At 38.0% G+C, this 22,500-nt stretch overlaps 1 protein-coding gene across 1 annotated transcript in view; it reads left to right on the top strand.

The window, feature by feature from the left end:
- The window catches only part of LOC135093543 (prosaposin-like), a 27,242-nt gene extending 6,947 nt beyond the window's left edge, over nt 1-20,295 (top strand). The window contains exons 3-19 of the mRNA XM_063992887.1: nt 246-393; nt 1,072-1,272; nt 1,852-2,001; nt 3,615-3,756; nt 5,433-5,584; nt 7,722-7,889; nt 7,994-8,189; nt 8,421-8,557; nt 10,461-10,595; nt 14,365-14,493; nt 15,249-15,417; nt 15,730-15,810; nt 16,228-16,343; nt 16,749-16,929; nt 18,279-18,433; nt 18,571-18,765; nt 20,084-20,295. Of these exons, the coding sequence (XP_063848957.1) occupies nt 246-393; nt 1,072-1,272; nt 1,852-2,001; nt 3,615-3,756; nt 5,433-5,584; nt 7,722-7,889; nt 7,994-8,189; nt 8,421-8,557; nt 10,461-10,595; nt 14,365-14,493; nt 15,249-15,417; nt 15,730-15,810; nt 16,228-16,343; nt 16,749-16,929; nt 18,279-18,433; nt 18,571-18,765; nt 20,084-20,137 (2,509 nt within the window). The 3' untranslated portion in view covers nt 20,138-20,295. The remainder of the gene's footprint in view (nt 1-245; nt 394-1,071; nt 1,273-1,851; nt 2,002-3,614; nt 3,757-5,432; nt 5,585-7,721; nt 7,890-7,993; nt 8,190-8,420; nt 8,558-10,460; nt 10,596-14,364; nt 14,494-15,248; nt 15,418-15,729; nt 15,811-16,227; nt 16,344-16,748; nt 16,930-18,278; nt 18,434-18,570; nt 18,766-20,083) is intronic.
- The last annotated feature ends 2,205 nt before the right edge of the window (nt 20,296-22,500 follow it).

Below are 22,500 nucleotides of genomic sequence, written 5' to 3'. Positions count from 1 at the left end.
GTAGGTATGGGATGTAACCCGAGGGGTTGTGACCTCACTGTCCCGGTGTGTGGTGTGTCAGTGGTCTCAGTCCTACCCTAAGATGGGTCACTATGAGCTCTGAGCTCTTTCCGTAGGGGAAGGACTGGCTGGGTGACCAGTAGACGACTGTAGGTGAATCACACACACACATTTTCCTTCTCTTTTTGAGTTTTTCTGTAACTCTTTACCATGCCTTGATAATAGTTATTACACTTTGATATCAGGGGTGCCAAGAAGTGCAATGCTGTGCAGCACTGCATCCAGACTGTGTGGGAGAAGCAGCGTCTGCCAGAGGACAATGATGACATCTGTACCATCTGCAAGAACATGGTGCAAGAGGCAAGGGACACACTGCTCAGCAATGAAACACAGGTATGTTTTTTTTATTTATTTTTTTTTATTTGTATAGATTTAAGTCAGTGCATGGACTTTGCCCATGTGTATATGCCTGACAATTCTTGTGCCATGTTTCTAAGCTGTGTAATACTTTATTTTGGTCTTATTGTAATAGTTGGTAATCCCAGTTCATATTAGTGTGATAGAATATAGAGAAGGAAAATATTCTTTATCCTCATGTGTTTTTTTTTCTCGTGTGCCATAGTTTGTGGATGTGCATAAACAGGCCTGTAATCTTGGCAGGGAAGACCTACAAGCATAACACAGTCTTGTGACCTCTGGGGGTTTTATTTCGAGATGTCTTGTGTTCACTCTTGCCTACATCCTCTGCTTTGTTCATGTTGCTGTGATTCTTGAAATGTCTGGATTAGACTTCTTGGTGTCTTAACTTTCCCAAAATTCTTTTATTTTGCTTTTATTTTATTTTATTTTTTTATGGTATCAAATAGAAAAAAAAATACTGAAAAATAAGAACACAAGTGTATTAGTATTAAAAATGAGCTTTAACTGTTATCTGTACACTTCTCTTTTCTCCAGATGTAGTTTAAATTTGCCAGATATTTTGCCTCATCTTAATAATTTCTTTGCATGTTTTTATTGGAAAAAATTCAGGAGCAAATGTTTCAGTCTTCTTCTGCTATCACCTGACTTCAGGAGGAGATCCGTGAAGTGTTTGATGGATCCTGCCGCCTCATCCCCATCAAGCTGGTGGCAGATGAGTGTGTTGACCTTGCGAATGATTTCATCCCAGAGCTGATTGACACCCTGGCCTCAGAGATGAATCCCCAGATGGTGTGCGCCACTGCTGGACTCTGTAACTCTGTATCAATAGACAGGCTGCTTCGTGAATACAAGGTATGGAAACCAGGGAGGAAAATTGGTGCTGTTAGGGGGATGGTAGGGTGTGATTACTTGGACATACTGAATGTCAGATTTTTAATTTGACAGAGAGAAGGAGCATGTACTATTGATGATGTTGCATAATAATTGTAATTTTCTATATGGTAATACCATATAATCTTTTAAGTTTAATATCTTTATTTAGTATTTGTGGTCATTCATTGCAAATATAGGTGAAATGTACATATGCACACACAATACACATCTCTTTCTCTTGCACAAAGGCAGTATTACAGGTCATCTAATTTAATGAGGATTGCTATAAGCCTATCCTTTTCCTTGAAATTTTTTTGGTCTTTCATAACCAGTTACTAAAAATGCATATGATGCTACACAATATTCTTTCACTTCTTTCTCCATATCTTTACTATTTTGATGTGTGTATTTCATCCTTTACCACTCTTGTTGTTTTCCTTCTCCTTTTCTCTTGATTTATCTCTTTTCTGTTTTGTATGAAATTTCATAATTTACAATGTTTTTTTTGTGAGTTTTTTTAGGTTGACCAACAAATAAATTTATGATTATAATTTGCAGAAGACTCATCCTGATCATGAAAATGCAATCATCCCAGTCCAGACTCGGCCTGTCCAGCGGCCACAGACGCCACAGCCTGGTGACTGTGAATCATGCAAAGATTTTGTAAGAAGAACAATTCGCCTTGTGAAAACTCACTCCCGAGCTGAGGTGAGCTGTAGAATGCTTAACGTGTTAGGATGCCACTCAGCCACATAAGACCTTTCTCTTACCTCTTACCTCTTACCCATCTGAACTTGATAAAAGATTAAGATCTTGAAAGTGAAGAGTTGTTGGATAACTCTCTCTCTCTCTCTCTCTCTCTCTCTCTCTCTCTCTCTCTCTCTCTCTCTCTCTCTCTCTCTCTCTCTCTCTCTCTCTCTCTCTCTCTCTCTCTCTCTCTCTCTCTCTCTCTCTCTCTCTCTCTCTCTCTCTCTCTCTCTCTCTCTCTCTCTCTCTCTCTCTCTCTCTCTCTCTCTCTCTGTGTCCAGATTTTGTGATAAGCAAAATTGAATAAGGTCTTTTCATTCTAATTTGTTCAAGCTTTTGGCAACTCTTCCTTCACCTTGAAGTTTAAGTTTTGCCTTTGTGTGTATCACAGGGAAAAAAAAAGGTATTCACAACTATAGTAAATCTATTTTGTAATGCATGTTTAGGAACGACCCCCACAGAGAGCCTGTCCATCATGCTGTCACGTCAGTCACAATACTCATCTTTCTGTCTGATACTTTAAATATTTATTACTTCAACATGAATCTGAATACATCCAACTCTTTAATAAGGATAAAAATATTAAGAATGTTTTGGTTCTTTAAGGATAATAGCAATGAATTTGGTTCATATACCATGATCCTTGGCAATGCTGCTTTCCAATGTTGCCATGGACATAAAGCAACTGGACACCACAGGTAAGGTTGGGACAAGTGACCGAGGTTGATTCTTTTGATCACCATCAACAATGGAAACTTTCTCTCCCACACATGCTGTGTGCCCTTGTGTGCTTCACAATAGTGAGAAAGAACTTATTAAAAAAAAAAAAAAAAAGAAGAAGGAAAGGGAAAATAGAGGACCTTGAATTGAAGGCAAGGGTACTCTCAGATCATCATGTGTGTGGTGCAGTAGATTTGGCTGGGCAGCAGGAAGCCAAATCCTGAGGGGGCCACTCCTAAATGCTCATCACAAAATAGATATACTATAGGTACTTTTTTCTTGTGCACTTGCTCCAATGAGGTTGCTGCTGTAGGAAAGTTTCATATACAGTTGTTACTCCCCACATCATTTTCCTCTTTTAAGCCTTTCACTGGTATTTGGCACATCTTTCCTTAATCATAATCAATCTCGGACGTTTCTTCTTGTTCTACTGCCACCACCAAACATTATACCAGCTAGATATTACAAATTGTATTTTTTCATCCCATTCTTTCTTATAAATGCTTGTAGAGATTTAGGACATTAATTTTTAGTGTTGTGAACTGTTGCATATTGCAGTGAATTGCTTAAGTAATCTTTTCTGTCTTTTTCCCTTGTAGTTATTCTCCAGACCTTTCTGAAACCCAGTTTCTAAAAAGAATTTGTTATTATGTTCTTTGGTAATTTAGGTCCAGTTTTTTGTGATTTAAGTATTCCAAGATTATGATCTAGGATTTACCCACAAAATTATTTTATTTTAAGTTAGTGTGTATATTGTGGTCTGTAAAACTGTCTATCTATCTATCTATCTATCTGTCTTTATAAGACTAGACAGTATAGACCTACTTTCATGACATCTCATGTTTTTACTGTAGCTGATGGACCGTTTGCTAGCCATCTGTGGCCGACTTGGATCTCTCTCTGATGGCTGCATGGCACTGGTTGAAGCAAACTTTGAAGACATTTATGTGTTTCTCACTCAGAAATTAACCCCTGAAGACTTCTGTGACCTTGTTGGTGAGTCTCAAATGTATACACCTACTACATAAATACAGTGGAACCTTGGTTCATGAATTTAATTCAGTCCCGAAGGCTGTTTGTGAACTGAAATATTCATAAACCAAAACTATTTTTCCCATAGGAATCAATGTAATGCAGATTAATCTGTACCTGGATCCCAAGTAATTGGTTATTTAAGCATTTATAACAGTACATTTATAACAGTTTTGCTCAAGTTCATGCCCAAAACCAATGAAAATCATTAAATCTAACAGAAAAAATAGGTAAACAGATAAAATATAGATAAAAACTTACCTACTTAATTTAATTTTACCGTTCCTAATTTAATTTTATTCCTGACTCCTGTGTGGCACAAGTACAACAATAACAAACATTGACTCCAAATGCTTCAGACTACAGTGTGCAGCTCTTACTGTTGCTTTCACTTTAATTAAGGAAAATGAAAAGCCATCACATTCCTGGAGTCATCTTTGGCTCATCAGAAGGGAGAAGTGTGTGTTTTATAGGTTGGTGAGGGAGCGGAGTTTAGAGGATCCCCAAACTCAATGAATGTATTCACTTTGGACAGACATGAGGACTGAAGCAAACTTCATGTGGCTGCAAGCTTGAGTTGAGTAGAGAACCCAAGTGATGCATTTGGCTTTGTATCGTGCTTGAATTGGTTGGCTCAGCATTGCAGGCACCACCCAACATATGAACAAGTTATGGACCAGACAGCTGTTCATATGGTGGATGCATTGGTTCCATGGAAGAAAAGTTCAACCTAATAATGCATGAAATCCTACCAAAATAAACAGCGATTCATTCCATAGGCATGTGCAGCATTCACCATCTTCTCGTTGCTGTTGAGTTTCTTGGTTATTGCCATCTTTGTTTCAAAAAAGATGGCTTTGCATTTCCTTGGGACACCAGCATCCTCAGTTGATGGTCATTTACCTCCAGGAATGGTGGACAAAAGATGGAGCAAAAATACATAGATAAGTTGGATAAAGTGCAAGAACAGGTCTGGATGCTTGAACAGTGCGGTGGTTGCAGTGAAATAGACCAACAACATGGCAGACGCTACAGTGTTGCTGCTGTTGTGGGTAGTGGTGGATGGTGCACAAGTTACATTTGTTGTACCTCAAACACTTTTTCAGCTAATAGCCCTTGACATTCGTAGACCCAAATGTTTGTAAACTGGATGTTCGTATGGCAGGTGGTGCCTGTACCCGTTTTTATTGGCAAGGCCACCAGCTCCAGTGCCAAGAAACTGACACACTGTTCAGTGCAAAATTGATGTGGTGGTCACTGGTGTCAATTCTGGGTGATTAGGCACTAGAATTTGGCCAGTGTGAACCAGGTTTGGCTCTCTCCTACTGATGCTCCCAGCTTGTTGCTCTGCATTATTGCTGGTATGATTGTCACTTGAGATGCTGTTCACTGCCTGAGATGCCTTTTGTTGAAAAAAATTGTTTGTTAACTAATTTGTGTGTGATGAGAGGTGTTCGTGACCCAAGTTTCCATTGTATGTTTTTGTATATTGGATAAGGAAGGATTAAGGGCAATACTGACAAAGTTAGTCTTGTGGTTTACTGTAAAGGGTGAATTCTTGATATGTGTTGTGCAGTACTGTGTTTAATTCCTTGATATTAGGATTGCTGCTGAGCCTCTAGTTGGATGATTTCTTCCAGAAATGTGTGAGACACGGATGCATGAAGGTGAATTTTACCAGCAACCAGCTCTTCCTCACACTGGGGATGAGGCATGTGACTTCTGTGAGGTAATTGTGCAACACTGGCGAGATATCCTGACAGCCAACACTACAGAGGTGGAATTTAAGGAGGTGAGTGAAGCTGGGACAGAAAGGGTGATTGGAATTTGAGATAGTGCAACTTGTAGTTCAGGTTCTCAGCTGCCAAATGTCCATAGTGTTATCTCTCAGGAATGTGGACAAAATGTCAGAATAACCAGTTATGAATTTTTCTTTCATGTATGAGTTGAACCTGTACTTCAATTATGTTTCCATTATCAGAGTATATAATAGTAATAATGCTCATACTATATTTTTACTCGGTAAAAACTACAACATGTAGAAGGTTATATAAGAAATTCCTCTGTTACTTATATTAAAACTGCTAGTTCATGCAGAAAAGGTGATGTTTGCACCAAGAAACTATACTTAGGCTAAATCATGTAAAGAAAACATTTCAATGCCAGTGAGTATTGAAATAATAGCATACATTTTGAAACAGTGGCATCCTTAGGAAGAATCCTGCCACACTGCCAGATGCATGATTATCATTTTAAGGCTGTGAGTGAAGGCTGTCAACAATAACAAATGGGATGATGATGATGACTGTGTTTTTGTGTGTGTTATGGCATACTACAAGTCTGATTCAAGGAAAAAACAGGAAAAAAGAAAACTTCCATTTATGGCTGAAGTAAACATAGAAAAGGTACTTGCAGTTATTGTACTGAACAGTGTATATATATATATATATATATATATATATATATATATATATATATATATATATATATATATATATATATATATATATATATATATATATATATCCAACATAGAGGAAAAGAATGAGAAAAATGTATTGATCATAAGTATATGGAAAAGTATTCATTTTATTTTCTACAAGGAGAATGGTGCTGTGGTCATCTAGTGGCTGAGATTATGAACTAAAAGTCATGGTATCTCCATTTGTTTTATTGTTAATCATAACCTTTCTTGAAGATGTTCTGTGGCACTGTGGCAGAATGTGAGGAAAATGCAAGATAGCAGTGTCAAAAAGAGTATGTGTGAGGTGGCTGTCAATGATTCATTGTTTGCCTCTGAGATACTGTTCCTAATGAAAGTTTCTTTCCTTCCTGTCTTTCTTTCTTATTCTTGTTAATTTTGTATGTTTGATATGGATTTAAGATTTTTTAAATTCTGTAATGTGATACTGCCATGGGTACTTTTTATATAAGAACATAAGAACATGAGAAATAAGGGAAGCTGCAAGAAGCGACCAGGCTAACACGTGGCAGTCCCTGTATGAAACACACCTACCTATTTCCATCTGTTATCCCCATCCATAAACTTGTCTAATCTTCTCTTAAAGCTCTCTAGTGTCCTAGCACTAACTACATGATTACTGAGTCCGTTCCACTCATCTACTACTCTATTTGAGAACCAATTTTTTCCTATCTCCTTCCTAAACCTAAATTTTTCAAGCTTGAACCCGTTATTTCTTGTTCTACCCTGGTTGCTGATCCTAAGAATTTTGCTTACATCTCTCTTGTTATAACCCTTATACCACTTAAAGACTTCTATCAGGTCCCCTCTTAACCTATGTCTCTCTAGAGAATGTAAATTTAACAGCTTCAACCTCGCCTCATAAGGAATACTCCTCATCCCCTGTATCCTTTTAGTCATTCTCCTCTGTACTGATTCTAATAGACCTATATCTTTCCTGTAATGTGGGGACCAGAACTGCACAGCATAGTCTAGATGAGGTCTGACCAGCGCCAAGTATAACTTTAATATTACTTCTGGCCTTCTACTTTTAACACTCCTGAAAATGAATCCTAGTACCCTATTTGCCTTGTTTCTGGCTTCTATGCATTGTTTCCCTAGACAGAGTTCAGAGCTAACTATAACTCCTAAATCTTTCTCGTATCCTATACCTACCAGAGTTTGGTTGTTTAATGTGTACCTATTGTGTGGGTTTCCTCTACCTACGCTAAGCACTTTGCATTTATTGATATTAAATTGCATTTGCCATCTATCCGTCCATTCATTCATTCTATCTAAGTCTGCCTGCAAGGCGATGGCATCTGATTCTGACCTAATTAATCTACCTATCTTTGTGTCATCCGCAAACTTACTAACATCACTACTAATTCCACTATCCAAGTCATTGATATATATTAGAAATAACAATGGCCCTATATGGTGAGTTATAATTTAATTGTCATTCCAGATTTTGGATGGACTGTGTCATCATACTGGAAAATTCAGTAAGAATTGCCTTGCTCTGGTGGATGAATATTATGAACCTCTGTATCATCTGCTTGTGTCAGAAATTCATCCCAAGCAGATATGTGAAGCAGTTGGTTTGTGTGGAGAGACTTCAGTTTTCAACCAGCTGGTATGTTTTAAGAGAACATATAACTAACCGATACAGTACTCGAATACAGGTGTTACAATAGACATGCAATATTTTGTTTCCATTATTTATTTATTTCCTTACAGCCTCCAGTATGGACTCTACTAAAGCCACAGGAGCCAGGTGTTGTGGCCCAGGTACCCCTCCTCCCAGCTCTACCTGTACAACATGAGCCAGGCAGCAGGATGACTGGCCAGGATGAGGCTGCTGCCATCAATCATGAGCACCAAGGGGACCAAACTCTACACCTGCCCCATGTTTCTTTGAGTGGCTCTGGCATTGGTAAAGATATAATATGTGATATATTCTGATATTCTGGTACTTGAATGGCATACTATTTCCATTTGTTTATTTCAATGAAAAATTGCTGTATTTAAAAAGATGATGATCTCATCTAAAAACATAAAATACCTATACAGAGTCTTTTCATTCTTAATCTTTGTTCAGATTTTAGTGAACTAGAATTTGCACACTGAGATTCATCTGTTCTTCACTCTTTCCCTTTCCCATCAGCTGTGTCACATGTCGGCACAAATGGTGTTGTTGCTCCAGCTGTAGGCAAAACTAACATCAAGGATGACAACAAATGTGTCATGTGTGAGTTTGTGATGCAGTTCCTTCGCAACATGTTGGAGCAAAAGGACACTCGGGTAAGAAGAAAAATTTAACATCATCTTGAGTTGAATATTATAGGATCATGCTGACTTATAATCAAAATAGCAAATTGGGAAGATTTGTTTCCTTTAATTTTATAGAACTTTACGAAACCTGTCGGGCAGAAACATGTTGGGCAGTGTGTGTATTAAGGGTGTTAAATTCTTTAAGAAGGCATTCTTTGGCTTGGTATTGCATTAGTTTATTTTTCATTTGCTGCTTAGAGGTTGAGGCCTAGATTGTACTGCTGTCCAATGAATTTATAAAAAATGACTAACATTTGCAGTAAAATTTTGAGATGTTCAGATTGCTACTTGTCATTAGGTTGTTGGAAGAATTTGTCCATTAAAAATTCTTAAAATTACTTTATTCTCCAAATAAAAAGCACATGAGTTCTCATATAAGAAATATGCAAAAGCAAACATAGTATGCATTTATAGTAAATCCACCAGATATCCTCCTTGTATTTAAAGAATTTCCATTTTGATTTTGTCTTTATATTATTATGTGGTTGATTTTTGTGAAGAAGATACGCTGCAAAATGTCCAAGTGGACTGTGTGGAATAATCTAAAGAAATTCTAACTGATAATTTCTACCATTCAAGTTATTCTTGGAAATATGAATGTTACTAAAAATTGGCCTGTGCCCTGAGGAAGCTTGCAATATTATGTTAATTTAGGTACCCAGGAGTGAGGCCATTCAAGATTGTATGTCATGCTGTAACCTGTCATCACACAGCAGAGAATAGTTACATATCAAGGTTGAAGACCTGCTATCCCCTCAAGAAGAGGGGGCAAGCATTCTTGCCTTTGTGTAAATTTTGAGATTGTCATTTTGTGGATGACTGTTGCAAAATACACATTATGATATGTGTAGTGAATAGTTATTAAAATCAAACATGCACTTTTTTTGACATTGCTTGTTAACAGGAAGCTACATGCAAAAAGGTTTTCATGTGTAGCTCATAACTCACATGAAAAGTGTGGGGAGGAATGAACAATGTTTGGTTGTTGGTTTCTTGAAATAAATGCAAAGAGAAGGTTGTATTAAGTTGCAATGGTACAGACAGCATTGTATGAGACTGAAACATGGAACATAAGAGCATGGGAGAAGAGATTGAATATAATGGAGATGAATGTTTCTTATATAACTTAAATTTTCATGAAAGGATAGAAGGCTGGGGAACATTTAATATATTAATATTCAGCAGAAATGAAAAAGGGAAAACAAAAGAAAATATCAAAATACAGTGGAGTTGATTTACTCTTATGAATACATGTTCAAACCATGAATTAGAAATGATTGCCCAATGAATTTAACAAAGATTACTAACATTTGCAGTAAAATTTTGAAATGTTCAGATTGCTATCCCAAGCAATCTCTTTTTATTTTCTTTTGCTTCTGTTTATTTTTATATACATATTTAAATGCCATGATTGTTATTTATATTTTAATGTCCTTATTGCTGTTTAAATTTTTTCAAATTTTTGTTTGTTTGCTCAGTGGAGGAACTTTGTGATTGTATATCATATCTATGATATTCTACTACTACTACTTCCATTTTATCTACTGCTGCTACTACTACTACTACTACTACTACTACTACTACTACTACTACTACTACTACTACTACTACTACTACTACTACTACTACTACTACTACTACTACTACTACTACTACTACTACTACTACTACTACTACTACATTATGTGCATTCATCAAAATATCAGATTGTGAATCAAGTATTTGCTATAAGGAACTTATTTTCTTCTAGTTACTTGCTTATGACAGGCTAGGAGTACAGAACTGTATATTCTAAATCCTCATGTCTGTCAGTGAGTATGTATGAAAACTATGATCTTTATTATTACTGTTTGATCTCATGGTTTTGTTTCAGGAGGACATTGAAAATGCAGTGGAAAGTGTCTGTGGGCTGATGCCGCACCACTTGTCTGAGGAATGTGAAGATTATGTGGAGGCATATGGAGACCAAGTTATTGAACTGCTGGCCCAGGAAATAGACCCAGCTAAGGTAATTTTTTAATGTAGGAAGGATACTGGCCAAGGGCAACAAAAATCTAATAAAAAAATGCCCACTGAGATGCCAAAGATGTCAAAGCAGTGGTCAAAAATTGGTGGATAAGTGTCTTGAAACCTCCCTCTTGAAGGAATTCAAGTCATAGGAAGGTGGAAATACAGAAGCAGGCAGGGAGTTCCAGAGTTTACCAGAGAAAGGGATGAATGATTGAGAATACTGGTTAACTCTTGCGTTAGAGAGGTGGACAGAATAAGGGTGAGAGAAAGAAGAAAGTCTTGTGCAGCAAGGTCGCGGGAGGAGGGGAGGCATCTAGTTAGCAAGATCAGCAGAGTAGTTAACATGAAAATAGCGGTAGAAGATAGCAAGAGATGCAACATTGCGGTGGTGAGAGAGAGGCTGAAGACAGTCAATTAGAGGAGAGGAGTTGATGAGACGAAAAGCTTTTGATTCCACCCTGTCTAGAAGAGCAGTATGAGTGGAACCCCCCCAGACATGTGAAGCATACTCCATACATGGACGGATAAGGCCCTTGTACAGAGTTAGCAGCTGGGGGGGTGAGAAAAACTGGCGGAGATGTCTCAGAACATCTAACTTCATAGAAGCTGTTTTAGCTAGAGATGAGATGTGAAGTTTCTAGTTCAGATTATAAGTAAAGGACAGACCAAGGATGTTCAGTGTAGAAGAGGGGGACAGTTGAGTGTCATTGAAGAAGAGGGGATAGTTGTCTGGAAGGTTGTGTCGAGTTGATAGATGGAGGAATTGAGTTTTTGAGGCATTGAACAATACCAAGTTTGCTCTGCCCCAATCAGAAATTTTAGAAAGATCAGAAGTCAGGTGTTCTGTGGCTTCCCTGCGTGATATGTTTACCTCCTGAAGGGTTGGACGTCTATGAAAAGACGTGGAAAAGTGTAGGGTGGTATCATCAGCGTAGGAGTGGATAGGACAAGAAGTTTGGTTTAGAAGATCATTAATGAATAATAAGAAGAGAGTGGGTGACAGGACAAAACCCTGAGGAACACCAATGTTAATAGATTTAGGAGAAGAACAGTGACCGTCTACCACGGCAGCAATAGAACGGTCAGAAAGGAAACTTGAGATGAAGTTAGAGAGAAGGATAGAAACCGTAAGAGGATAGTTTGGAAATCAAAGCTTTGTGCCAGACTCTATCAAAGGCTTTTGATATGTCCAAGGCAACAGCAAAAGTTTCACCAAAATCTCTAAAAGAGGATGACCAAGACTCAGTAAGGAAAGCCAGATCACCAGTAGAGCGGCCTTGACGGAACCCATACTGGCGATCAGATAGAAGGTTATGAAGTGATGGATGTTTAAGAATCTTCCTGTTGAGGATAGATTCAAAAACTTTAGATAAGCAGGAAATTAAAGCAATAGGACGGTAGTTTGAGGAATTAGAGTGGTCACCCTTTATAGGAACAGGTTGAATGTAGGCAAACTTCCAGCAAGAAGGAAAGGTAGATGTTGACAGACAGAGCTGAAAGAGTTTGACTAGGCAAGGTGCAAGCACGGAGGCACAGTTCTGGAGAACAATAGGAGGGACCCTATCAGGTCCATAAGCCTTCTGAGGGTTTAGGCCAGCGAGGGCATGGAAAACATCATTGCGAAGAATTTTAATAGGTGGCATGAAGTAGTCAGAGGGTGGAGGAGAGGGAGGAACAAGCCCAGAATCGTCCAAGGTAGAGTTTTTAGCAAAGGTTTGAGCAAAGAGTTCAGCTCTAGAAATAGATGTGATAGCAGTGGTGCCATCTGGTTGAAGAAGAGGAGGGAAAGAAGAAGAAGCAAAGTTATTGGAGATATTTTTGGCTAGATGCCAGAAATCACGAGGGGAGTTAGATCTTGAAAGGTTTTGACATTTTCTGTTAATGAAGGAGTTTTTGGCTAGTTGGAGAACAGACTTGGTATGGTTCCGGGCAGATATATAAAGTGCATGAGATTCTGGTGATGGAAGGCTTAAGTACCTTTTGTGGGCCACCTCTCTATCATGTATAGCACGAGAACAAGCTGTGTTAAACCAAGGTTTAGAAGGTTTAGGACGAGAAAAAGAGTGAGGAATGTACGCCTCCATGCCAGACACTATCACCTCTGTTATGCGCTCAGCACACAAAGACGGGTCTCTGACACGGAAGCAGTAGTCATTCCAAGGAAAATCAGCAAAATACTTCCTCATGTCCCCCCACTAGCAGAGGCAAAACGCCAGAGGCACCTTCGCTTAGGAGGATCCTGAGGAGGGATTTGAGTGATAGGACAAGATAAAGATATGAGATTGTGATCGGAGGAGCCCAACGGAGAAGAAAGGGTGACAGCATAAGCAGGATTAGAGGTTAGGAAAAGGTCAAGAATGTTGGGCGTATCTCCAAGACGGTCAGGAATACGAGTAGGGTGTTGCACCAATTGCTCTAGGTCATGTAGGATAGCAAAGTTGTAGGCTAGTTCACCAGGATGGTCAGTGAAGGGAGAGGAAAGCCAAAGTTGGTGGTGAACATTGAAGTCTCCAAGAATGGAGATCTCTGCAAAAGGGAAGAGGGTCAGAATGTGCTCCACTTTGGAAGTTAAGTAGTCAAAGAATTTCTTATAGTCAGAGGAGTTAGGAGAGAGGTATACAGCACAGATAAATTTAGTATGAGAATGACTCTGTAGTCTTAGCCAGATGGTGGAAAACTCAGAAGATTCAAGAGCGTGGGCACGAGAGCAGGTTAAGTCATTGCGCACATAAACGCAGCATCCAGCTTTGGATCGAAAATGAGGATAGAGAAAGTAGGAGGGAACAGAAAAGGGGCTACTGTCAGTTGCCTCAGACACCTGAGTTTCAGTGAGGAAAAGAAGATGAGGTTTAGAAGAGGAGAGGTGGTGTTCTACTGATTGAAAATTAGATCTTAGACCACAAATGTTGCAGAAGTTAATGAAGAAAAAGTTGAGGGGGGTGTCAAGACACTTAGGGTCGTCGACAGAAAGGCAGTCCGACCTGGGGACATTTATGGTCCCCTCCCCAGATGGGGACTCTGAGGCTGGTGTAGGAGTCGCCATGATTTTCAAATTTTTGAGTGAAGGGTGTGTGTGTTATTAGGTGCTTGTAGTTTTGTGTGGAGGAAGAGAGTTGTCTTTAGAGGGCAGGCTGTGACTGCCCCCTTGTGTTGTGAGACACAAAGGGAAACGTTCAGTGAGGTCACAGCTGGTTTTATTGATAAGTTCACAGCACCACCTGAACAGTGCTTTAGACCTCACTGGGAGTAATTATCGTTTCGGCAGGTGTCTACTGCCTCCTCGTGGTAAATAGTTACATGATGATGGTAATAATGATGAAAAGGAAAGGTGGAATGGTGGTAGACACAGAGATTTCACCATTGTTATGGGGGGATAAAATCTCTTTATATCAAGAATTTTAGAGATTCATGTTTTTCTTTGAGTCACTGGGTATTGTGGCTTGGAATTGTATTATGTGGTGTGTTGGTGAATTCTTTGTTGAGGATAGAAAGATATTGCTTTATGCTTTGGCTGAAATGGGAGCCAGAAGTCAGTTTCAGTAAATGGTACGTTTAAGAGCCAGATGAGCTGTGTGTCATTTATTGTTGGTGCTTTACAAATCATAGATAATTTATATATTTGATGAGCTGACATTCAGTGGATTTCTATATCTTTTATAAGTATAGTTGCAGTTCTTGGTGTGTTTCATTTTGATAAATAATTTGACAAACTTGTGGGAGATTTTTAGTGAATTATTTTTAAGCAGAACTTGACATTGTCCTACCAGGTGTGCCAGATGATCCATCTTTGCCCCGCTGAACCTGAAGCAATGCCACAAAAGGATGATGTGTCCTGTGTGATGTGTGAATATGCCATAACTCAGCTTGACAAGATGCTTGGAGATCACAAGACTGAGGTGAGTCATTGTGCTCCACCTAGCTCAGCATGTTGGGTTTTCTGTGTATTATATTTTGATTTGTTCATTTTATTTTGTCTTTACTTTTATCTACATTCATAAATATATTTATGTAAATCTTTCATATACTTTTCTTCTGGCAATTTCTTCTAAGAGAATGCCATGAAAAAGTCAGATATGTGTCTTTTATACTTTTTTCAGCTTTGCTGAATGGCATAATTTTGGGATGGATTTAAAGTTTTTATCTTGGTGCTGCAAGAGAAAAAACACAGATGATTTTTTCTCTTTAAGTAATGATTATGCCATGAGTTACATTTTGATCTTTTATTAGATAGTTTCAAGAGGTTAGATAAATTTATGGATGGGGACAGGTGATGGGAAGTCTTAATTGCTCAGGAGTTACCTTGTATTGGCCTGCTGGCCTTTTACAGTCTCCTTATTCTTCTTGTATAAGATCTTATCATTAAAATAGAATTTTATAATAGAAGGTTGAAAGTTATTTATGCAAATAGATATAGAGACTGATAAATTGATCTTGCAAATTAAAAGAATTGTGTATTTCTTGCTGGGTGATGCTGCTGTTCAGTCTTAACTGTATTCATCCTTTACTCTGGTTCCTTTATGAATTCAGAACTCACTGGTATGGTGTAAGAGTCTACATTGGTTCACCTTATCTTTATGCAGTGCATTTCTTTCATGTATGATATGTTTTGTCTTTTTTTTTTTTTCACCTTTCTTTGTCTTGTCTCGTTTAGGAAGAGATCCGTCAAGCCTTGGACAACCTGTGTAGTGTGCTGCCCAAGACGGTGCGTGCTGAGTGCCAGTTGTTTGTGGACACCTACACAGACCAGGTCATCCGCATGCTTATCAATGAATTCACACCTGACCAGATCTGCATTCAACTCCACCTCTGCAAGCCTGACAGTAAAACTTTTATATATTTTTTTCCTGTATTCTTTGAGTTTGCTATTTTTACTGATGTATCATACCATCATTGAATTGTTATGACATATGCCACAGTAGGCATAATAATTATGATTCTAAGCCTCCAAACATCTTCCTCCCCTTGGAAAATTTGCCATGTATAATCTCTTGTGTGGAGACTTGTATCCAGATAGTCACCTCTGATTGAGTACCACATTCATCTAATAGATATGATAGCATGGTCATCTACTTCTTTTCATTCCTCTTGTACATGATAACATGCTGGCCACTAACTACATATCTTGCCCTTAGCTCCTCAACTCCAGGAACTCACTAGTGCGAACCAGCTCCCTCTGTCTCGCATGTTTGTAGGCATCCCACCTCAGCCTCAGGGTAAGTAGAATGGCCAGTCATTTCTTAGAATTTGAATCCAAGATAGTATTGGGGCAGTAAATCTTTCTTGTCTCTGCAGATGATACTTATCTTCATATAGTGTGGTTAAACTAATATGAATTTATTCTCAATAAATAAAAAAAGGCTTTTACAGATATTTTTATTGCTACATATCTAATTGGTGCTGTCATAGTTATAAATCTTTCTATTGATCAATTTATCTTTGATGCCTCATTCTGTCCTGAAATGTCCTCCAATGAGATGGTCACAGCAAGAGTCTGTACTTCCTTCTTTCCAAACAAATGTCCTTCCTGTCCTGCTTTATGAATCTAAAGCTGCAAAAAAGATTAGTTTTTAATACAAAAAGAAAATCAATTCTAAATGAAAGGTATTTATTAAATTTTGGTGACTTTTCAGTACCATCCAACAGCATCAGTGGCTCAAGTGGTAAGGTGCACCAGTCAACAGAATGTGTGTTGTGCGAGTTTGTCTTGACGAAGATTGACAATTATATTATGGATAACACTACCAAGGTGTGTGCCTGGTGGGTCTCATATAGGGAGGGAGTATGTTCAGTGTGGTATTGCACATTTCACCTCAATCTTGATTTCACCTCAATCTTGATTACACTTTTGTTAGGCTAGATCCCCACATGTTTTTGTTTTCATAGGGATTTTTGATGTATGAAGAAATTAATTTGTTGGCAGCAGTTTTATGATTTTGAATTACTCATGATGGTGGAAAGTAACTTTTCAGATATTTGTTTTTATCCAGTGATAAAAATCTCTCTCTCTCTCTCTCTCTCTCTCTCTCTCTCTCTCTCTCTCTCTCTCTCTCTCTCTCTCTCTCTCTCTCTCTCTCTCTCTCTCTCTCTCTCTCTCTCTCTCTCTCTCTCTCTCTCTCTCTCTCTCTCTCTCTCTCTCTCTCTCTCTCTTCAGAATGAGATAATAGAAGTGGTTGACTTTGTTTGTGCCCACCTGCCCTCCACACTCATGAATGACTGCATAGACTTTGTGGATCTGTATGGTGACTCCATCATTGACATCCTGGTGAATCAGGAGCTGGATCCCAAATTGGTTTGTCAGACACTGAAGCTCTGCAAAGCTTCTTCATTCACAGGTAGGGTGATTTGCTATCTTACTTCATTATTTTACCTGGCTCCTTTTCTCATAGATTTTCCTCTTTATACCTGATCACATTCAGTTGTTGACTGATAAGAGAAAGGAAAGGAAAGGAAGTGATAAGTAAATAATGAATTGTGACAATGTTATAACATTCATGTTTTTCAGTTGATCTCATTAAATATAATGTGAGATCTGTAAAGAATAATGTAAGGCACAGGAAATTTACATATCCTTGAATTAATTTGAAATTAATTTCCTAATAACTATACTGCAGAACCTTTATCATCCAACCTTGATGGGAATTGAGGGAATTCTTTGATGAAGGATTAGGGCAGCTTTATACGAGTTTCTTTGTGTGTGTGTCATGAAGTGGACATTCTAGAAATAGCTGCAGATCAATGGGACCTTGAACATGGCACATTGAATGTGTGCATGACGCTGAGCAAGTGCATTAGCCAGCAAGGACACATTCCTGTGTTTTCCCCCATATTGCAACAACAACTTTTTGTAGCATATCGATGGGAAAGAAGTAGAGAGCAAAAATAATATACATACATATGAGTGTATAAAACCACTGAGCTATAACATTTAAGATCAACCTGGAGATTCACCATCGTGAGATGTATTTGTCAGTTGATGGCTGTTAAGGCAATTAAATATAATTGTATTGGGTCTGATGATGCAATTTGAATATAGGGTTGAGTTCTCAAAACCAAAACCATAGAATTACAAGAGTGTGGTGCCACTATCATGCAACAGCCCTGGGAACCACTCAATGCATGCCTCAGATAGGATCTACTGAAAGTTTAGTGGTTAGATTTTAAATGACCTTGTGACTCTTGTGAAAAGTTCAATGGCTAGAAGTATTTGTTTAGGAAATTGATGATGGAGTGACCCTCCTGTATTCACTGAGTAGTATCAATACTTCATGTCTTTTGTATTTTACTCATTTCTATATTTCTGTTTTGGTATTGTATTCCAGTATTTAAGTTACAGAGATGACTGAGTAACATGCTTATCATATCTGATGAGTTTTCATGCAGTTGTTTTGATTTTCCATACTTTGCACTTCTAGTCTGGAAATGTGATCATCATGATGCCTCCATTCCTTATATAGGTCTGTGATACATCTTGCATTTTGCAGATGTTTTCTCAGTCATATTAACTTTACTATAGCCGCTTTCTCCTGTACTCCCCCACAAGGAGCCTTAACATGTAGTCTCCTCATTCAGAACCAGTTATTTCATTTTGTTTACTTGTTAGTTTGTTTTGCTGATTAAGTAATTGAATAATACAAGAGATAACTAACAGCTTGAGCATTCAATCTATGTATCCCCCCTGCAGGGTTGAGGGCCACCACCCACATGAACAAGTGTCAGATTTGTGAGGCCATCGTGACACAGGTGGACAATGAACTAGAGAAGGAAGACACAGAGAGACTCATTGATTCCCTGCTGGAGACAGTGTGCAAGTACCTGCCTTTCAACACCAGCAGCCAGGTAGAGAGAGAGAGAGAGAGAGAGAGAGAGAGAGAGAGAGAGAGAGAGAGAGAGAAAGAGAGAGAGAGAGAGAGAGAGAGAGAGAGAGAGAGAGAGAGAGAGAGAGAGAGTAATCAACTGACATTCCTTCCCTACAGTGCCGTGACATGGTAGAAGTTTATGGGCCTTACTTGGCCAACCTTCTGGCGGAAGTGTTGGTACCCAGGAAGGTGTGTGAGGAGTTGCATGCCTGTCAGAGGTCACCTGGGCAGCACAGCCTCCTCGGTGGATCCAAGTGTACTTGGGGACCCTCGTATTGGTGCCAGACCATGATCCATGCCAAAGCTTGCAATGTGAGTTATGGTTTGCCAGAGTTGTGTTGATATTAGAGGGATCTGAATTATATTACTACATTATACACATGTGCACACACACACACACACACACACACACACACACACACACACACACACACACACACACACACACACACACACACACACACACACACACACACACACACACACACACACACACACACATGTATGTATGCATTGACTCCTAATGTAGCTGTTTGCCTTATCCATTCATTGTATTTTTACACTGTATGAAAGAGATTTGTTTTGGGGATCCACCAACCAAGGCCAGCAAAATTATAAGAAAAAAAAAAGTCCCACTGAGGTGCTGGTTCCCAAACAGAGTCAAAAGTGGTTGTCAAAAATTAAAAGATAATGTCTTATAACCTCCCTCTTTAAAGAGTTTAAGTCATAGGAAGGAGGAAATAAAGAAGGCAAGGAGTTCCAGAGTTTATCAGGGAAAGGGATAAATGATTGGGAATACTGGACAGAATAGGAGTGAGAGAAAGAAGAAAGTTTTGTGCAGTAAGGCTGTGGTAGGAGGGGAGGAGTTTGCATGAAAGTACCGGTATAAGATAGCAAAAGACACAACATTGCAGCGATGAGAAAGAGGCTGAAGACAATTGGTTAGAGGAGAGGATGATAGTATTTTACTACATGCCTTAGTTATGATATTCTTATTTTCTTTGGCGAATGGTAATAATATTCTTTGGTTGTATGTGGATTAAGATATTTGTAGATTTAGATGTGACAGAATGAAGATTGAAAGGTTGTGTATCCTTTTGAGACTGTATGAATAGAGTGAGAAATAGAGTGCAGGAGACCTAGCTTGAAAGCTAACTGTTAGGGCAGAACAAGAAGTTTGGCCAAGTAAGTAAAACATGCGTTTGGATGGATTGGTAGTGGTGTGGGTTTGTCTATGGGTGCCTTGTCATGGCTTCCTTCCTTAGTAGGGACATGAACCTGATATAACATGATTCACTTTGTCTCACCTTACTCTTAAATGCTTTATTCTCCTATGTGGAGTATGGTCAAATACCATGATGATTAGTTGGGTGCTAATTTGTGTGTTTTCTATTAACAGTACAGAATTATTGTTAAACTATTGCTAGAATTATGAAAAAGACCATTACAAATCTTAATGATTTCCTTTACAGCCTGTTAGAAATGGCCAAGATAAGGCCACACAACATTTAGGTGTGTGGATGTCAGTGTGTGTGATGTCACAAAAAAGTTAAAGCTATGATAGTTTGCATAATTTGTTCTTTGTCTTGTTGGGAATTAATCTGAATCTCATTTATAACATTTTCTCCAGGCTGCCACTCACTGCCAGCAGACTGTGTGGAGGATGCACACACCCCTCATCTAAGTCCCTCATCTAAGTGTTGTGCCAGCTGGGAGAGCTGCCTCATGCTGCTGACTTTGCTCTCTCTGGAAAAAAAAAATCAAGAGATGAAGTTGGGAGAACAGGAGATGGTTTGTGTCAGCATTTCCCCTTCATTCAAAATTTTGTGTTTAGTTCAGGAAGTTTTGGTGTATCATATTCACTTGTTGGTTTGTGTATTATGAGATTAGGGATTTTTAGTTTGTTTTAAAAGGGGAGTTTGGGAGGGATGCAACCTGGTAATCCTTTCATGTGTGGAAGGCACTAATGTTACAAGTTGGTTTTTAGTTGTCTAATTTGGCCAATGGAACACAGCAGGTAATATTAAAGATGTCTACTTATTTTGCACATGATCCTGAAACTTGTGTTCTTTATTTAATGAGGAGGAAGAAAAGTGATAATAGCTTAGTGTGTTGGCTTGTTGTGCTGTTCAGAACTATATATTTTCCTTTGTGATTCACCTGTGTGTTTATTTGTAGTGCACACTTCTATATTCAGTGTATGATAAATTGTATATATATATATATATATATATATATATATATATATATATATATATATATATATATATATATATATATATATATATATATATAATGTACTTTTTCTATGTCAATACTACAGTTATCTAGAAACAGTAAAGCTAAGTATTACAGTGAACAGATATTTACATTTTTAACAGAAGATGGAGTAACTAATCATGCAAGTGGTATTGTACTACCTATGTTAAATGGAATTAAAACATTTAAATAAACTCCACAGCTTTTGATTTCAAACTCCACTGCTTTTGATTTCGTCTAATCTTCATTGATTGCATGTGTAATTATTTTAGGTTCCTGCATGACTGGCCTGTGCAGTGCTATTTCACAGGCTTCTGTGTCCCTCCACCTGCCTTTGAATCATTAAGGCTTACCAGGCCTGGACCTCTACTGCCCTGCTCTGTTCAGAGAAGGAAAATTATAGATATTATTGTATTAATTGTGTGTGTGTGTGTGTGTGTGTGTATATATATATATATATATATATATATATATATATATATATATATATATATATATATATATATATATATATATATATATTATTAATTACTATCATTACTATAATAATACTTGAAGAAAATAAATGTAACTGAGCATCTTTCGTCTCATCTCAAAAGACACGCTTTTCGAAAAATAACTTGAACGTATTTTGTAATAAATGGCATTTATGGGTTGACGTGAAAAGAAATTAACACGTTCTTTCCATAGAGGTCACACTTTTTAGTGATATCATTACACGTCAGATTTCCTGTTTCGAAAAAAAAAAAAAAAAAAAAAAAAAAAAAAATATATATATATATATATATATATATATATATATATATATATATATATATATATATATATATATATATATATATATATAAATAAATAAGCTGAATCAAATGAGATCCCATATGGAGCATACCTTTATCCACAGTAAAGAAAATATGTAATATTTTCTTTACTGTGGATAAACGTATGCTCCATATGGGATCTGATTTGATTCAGCTTATGACTGAGAAGCGCTGGGTAGACTGATTAGGTATAATTATCTGTGAATGAATAAAGAACAGGCAGACGAAGTGGAATTTCAAGAAACTTCGTAGGAACACAAGAAAGTTGAGGAACTATCTAGAAAGACAAGCTGAATAATAATTTCACTGCTTAGGGACCTGCCATCATGTATAGCTATGAATTCCCATCCTCATGAAATATTTTCCTTGTCAAATTCACATGAATCATGAACTTAATTTCAGTAAGTAGAACTAGGTAGGTTACATACAAATCTTAAATATGTTAAGAACGTAATATGTTAAAGAACATGTGGTTTCAATGTACAAAATCGTTAAAACTATATTCTACGGAGTATTTAATGGAAAAAAGTCAAATTAAAAAGGAAAATGTGACCTTATATTAGGGAACGTTGGAAAATATATTTACCTTGATTACGTCAGTGACAGTGGAGTAGTGATGGCAGATGCTGGGGGCGGGGCGTGTGCTGGAAACATCAACGTGCTGGCACTGCACGGTAAGTTACATTTACTATCAGCATTACTATTAACGCCCGGGAGGCCAGTATTGGTGATGGCAAAGTAGCTAATGCAGTAACAGTGCTGGCATAGAAGATTCTTGTCGAGATGCTGGAGGAGTGGGGAACCTCAACACCCAGAGGTTGGTGCAGGCCACACTGGCGTCATTCCTGTGTTGCACGTGTCAGTCTGTGATGTGCGAGGCGCGTGTTGGGCGTATGGACAGCTAGGGAGTGGAGAGCATAAAGAATACCGTCCTGGTGTGAGGATACGAAATAATACATTAGACACAGAA

Source organism: Scylla paramamosain, chromosome 3, assembly GCF_035594125.1.
Source record: "Scylla paramamosain isolate STU-SP2022 chromosome 3, ASM3559412v1, whole genome shotgun sequence".
In the NCBI taxonomy this organism is placed as follows: Eukaryota; Metazoa; Arthropoda; class Malacostraca; order Decapoda; family Portunidae; genus Scylla; species Scylla paramamosain.
Note: the sequence above shows the minus strand (reverse complement) of the source record. Positions and strands in the feature narration are given on the sequence as shown.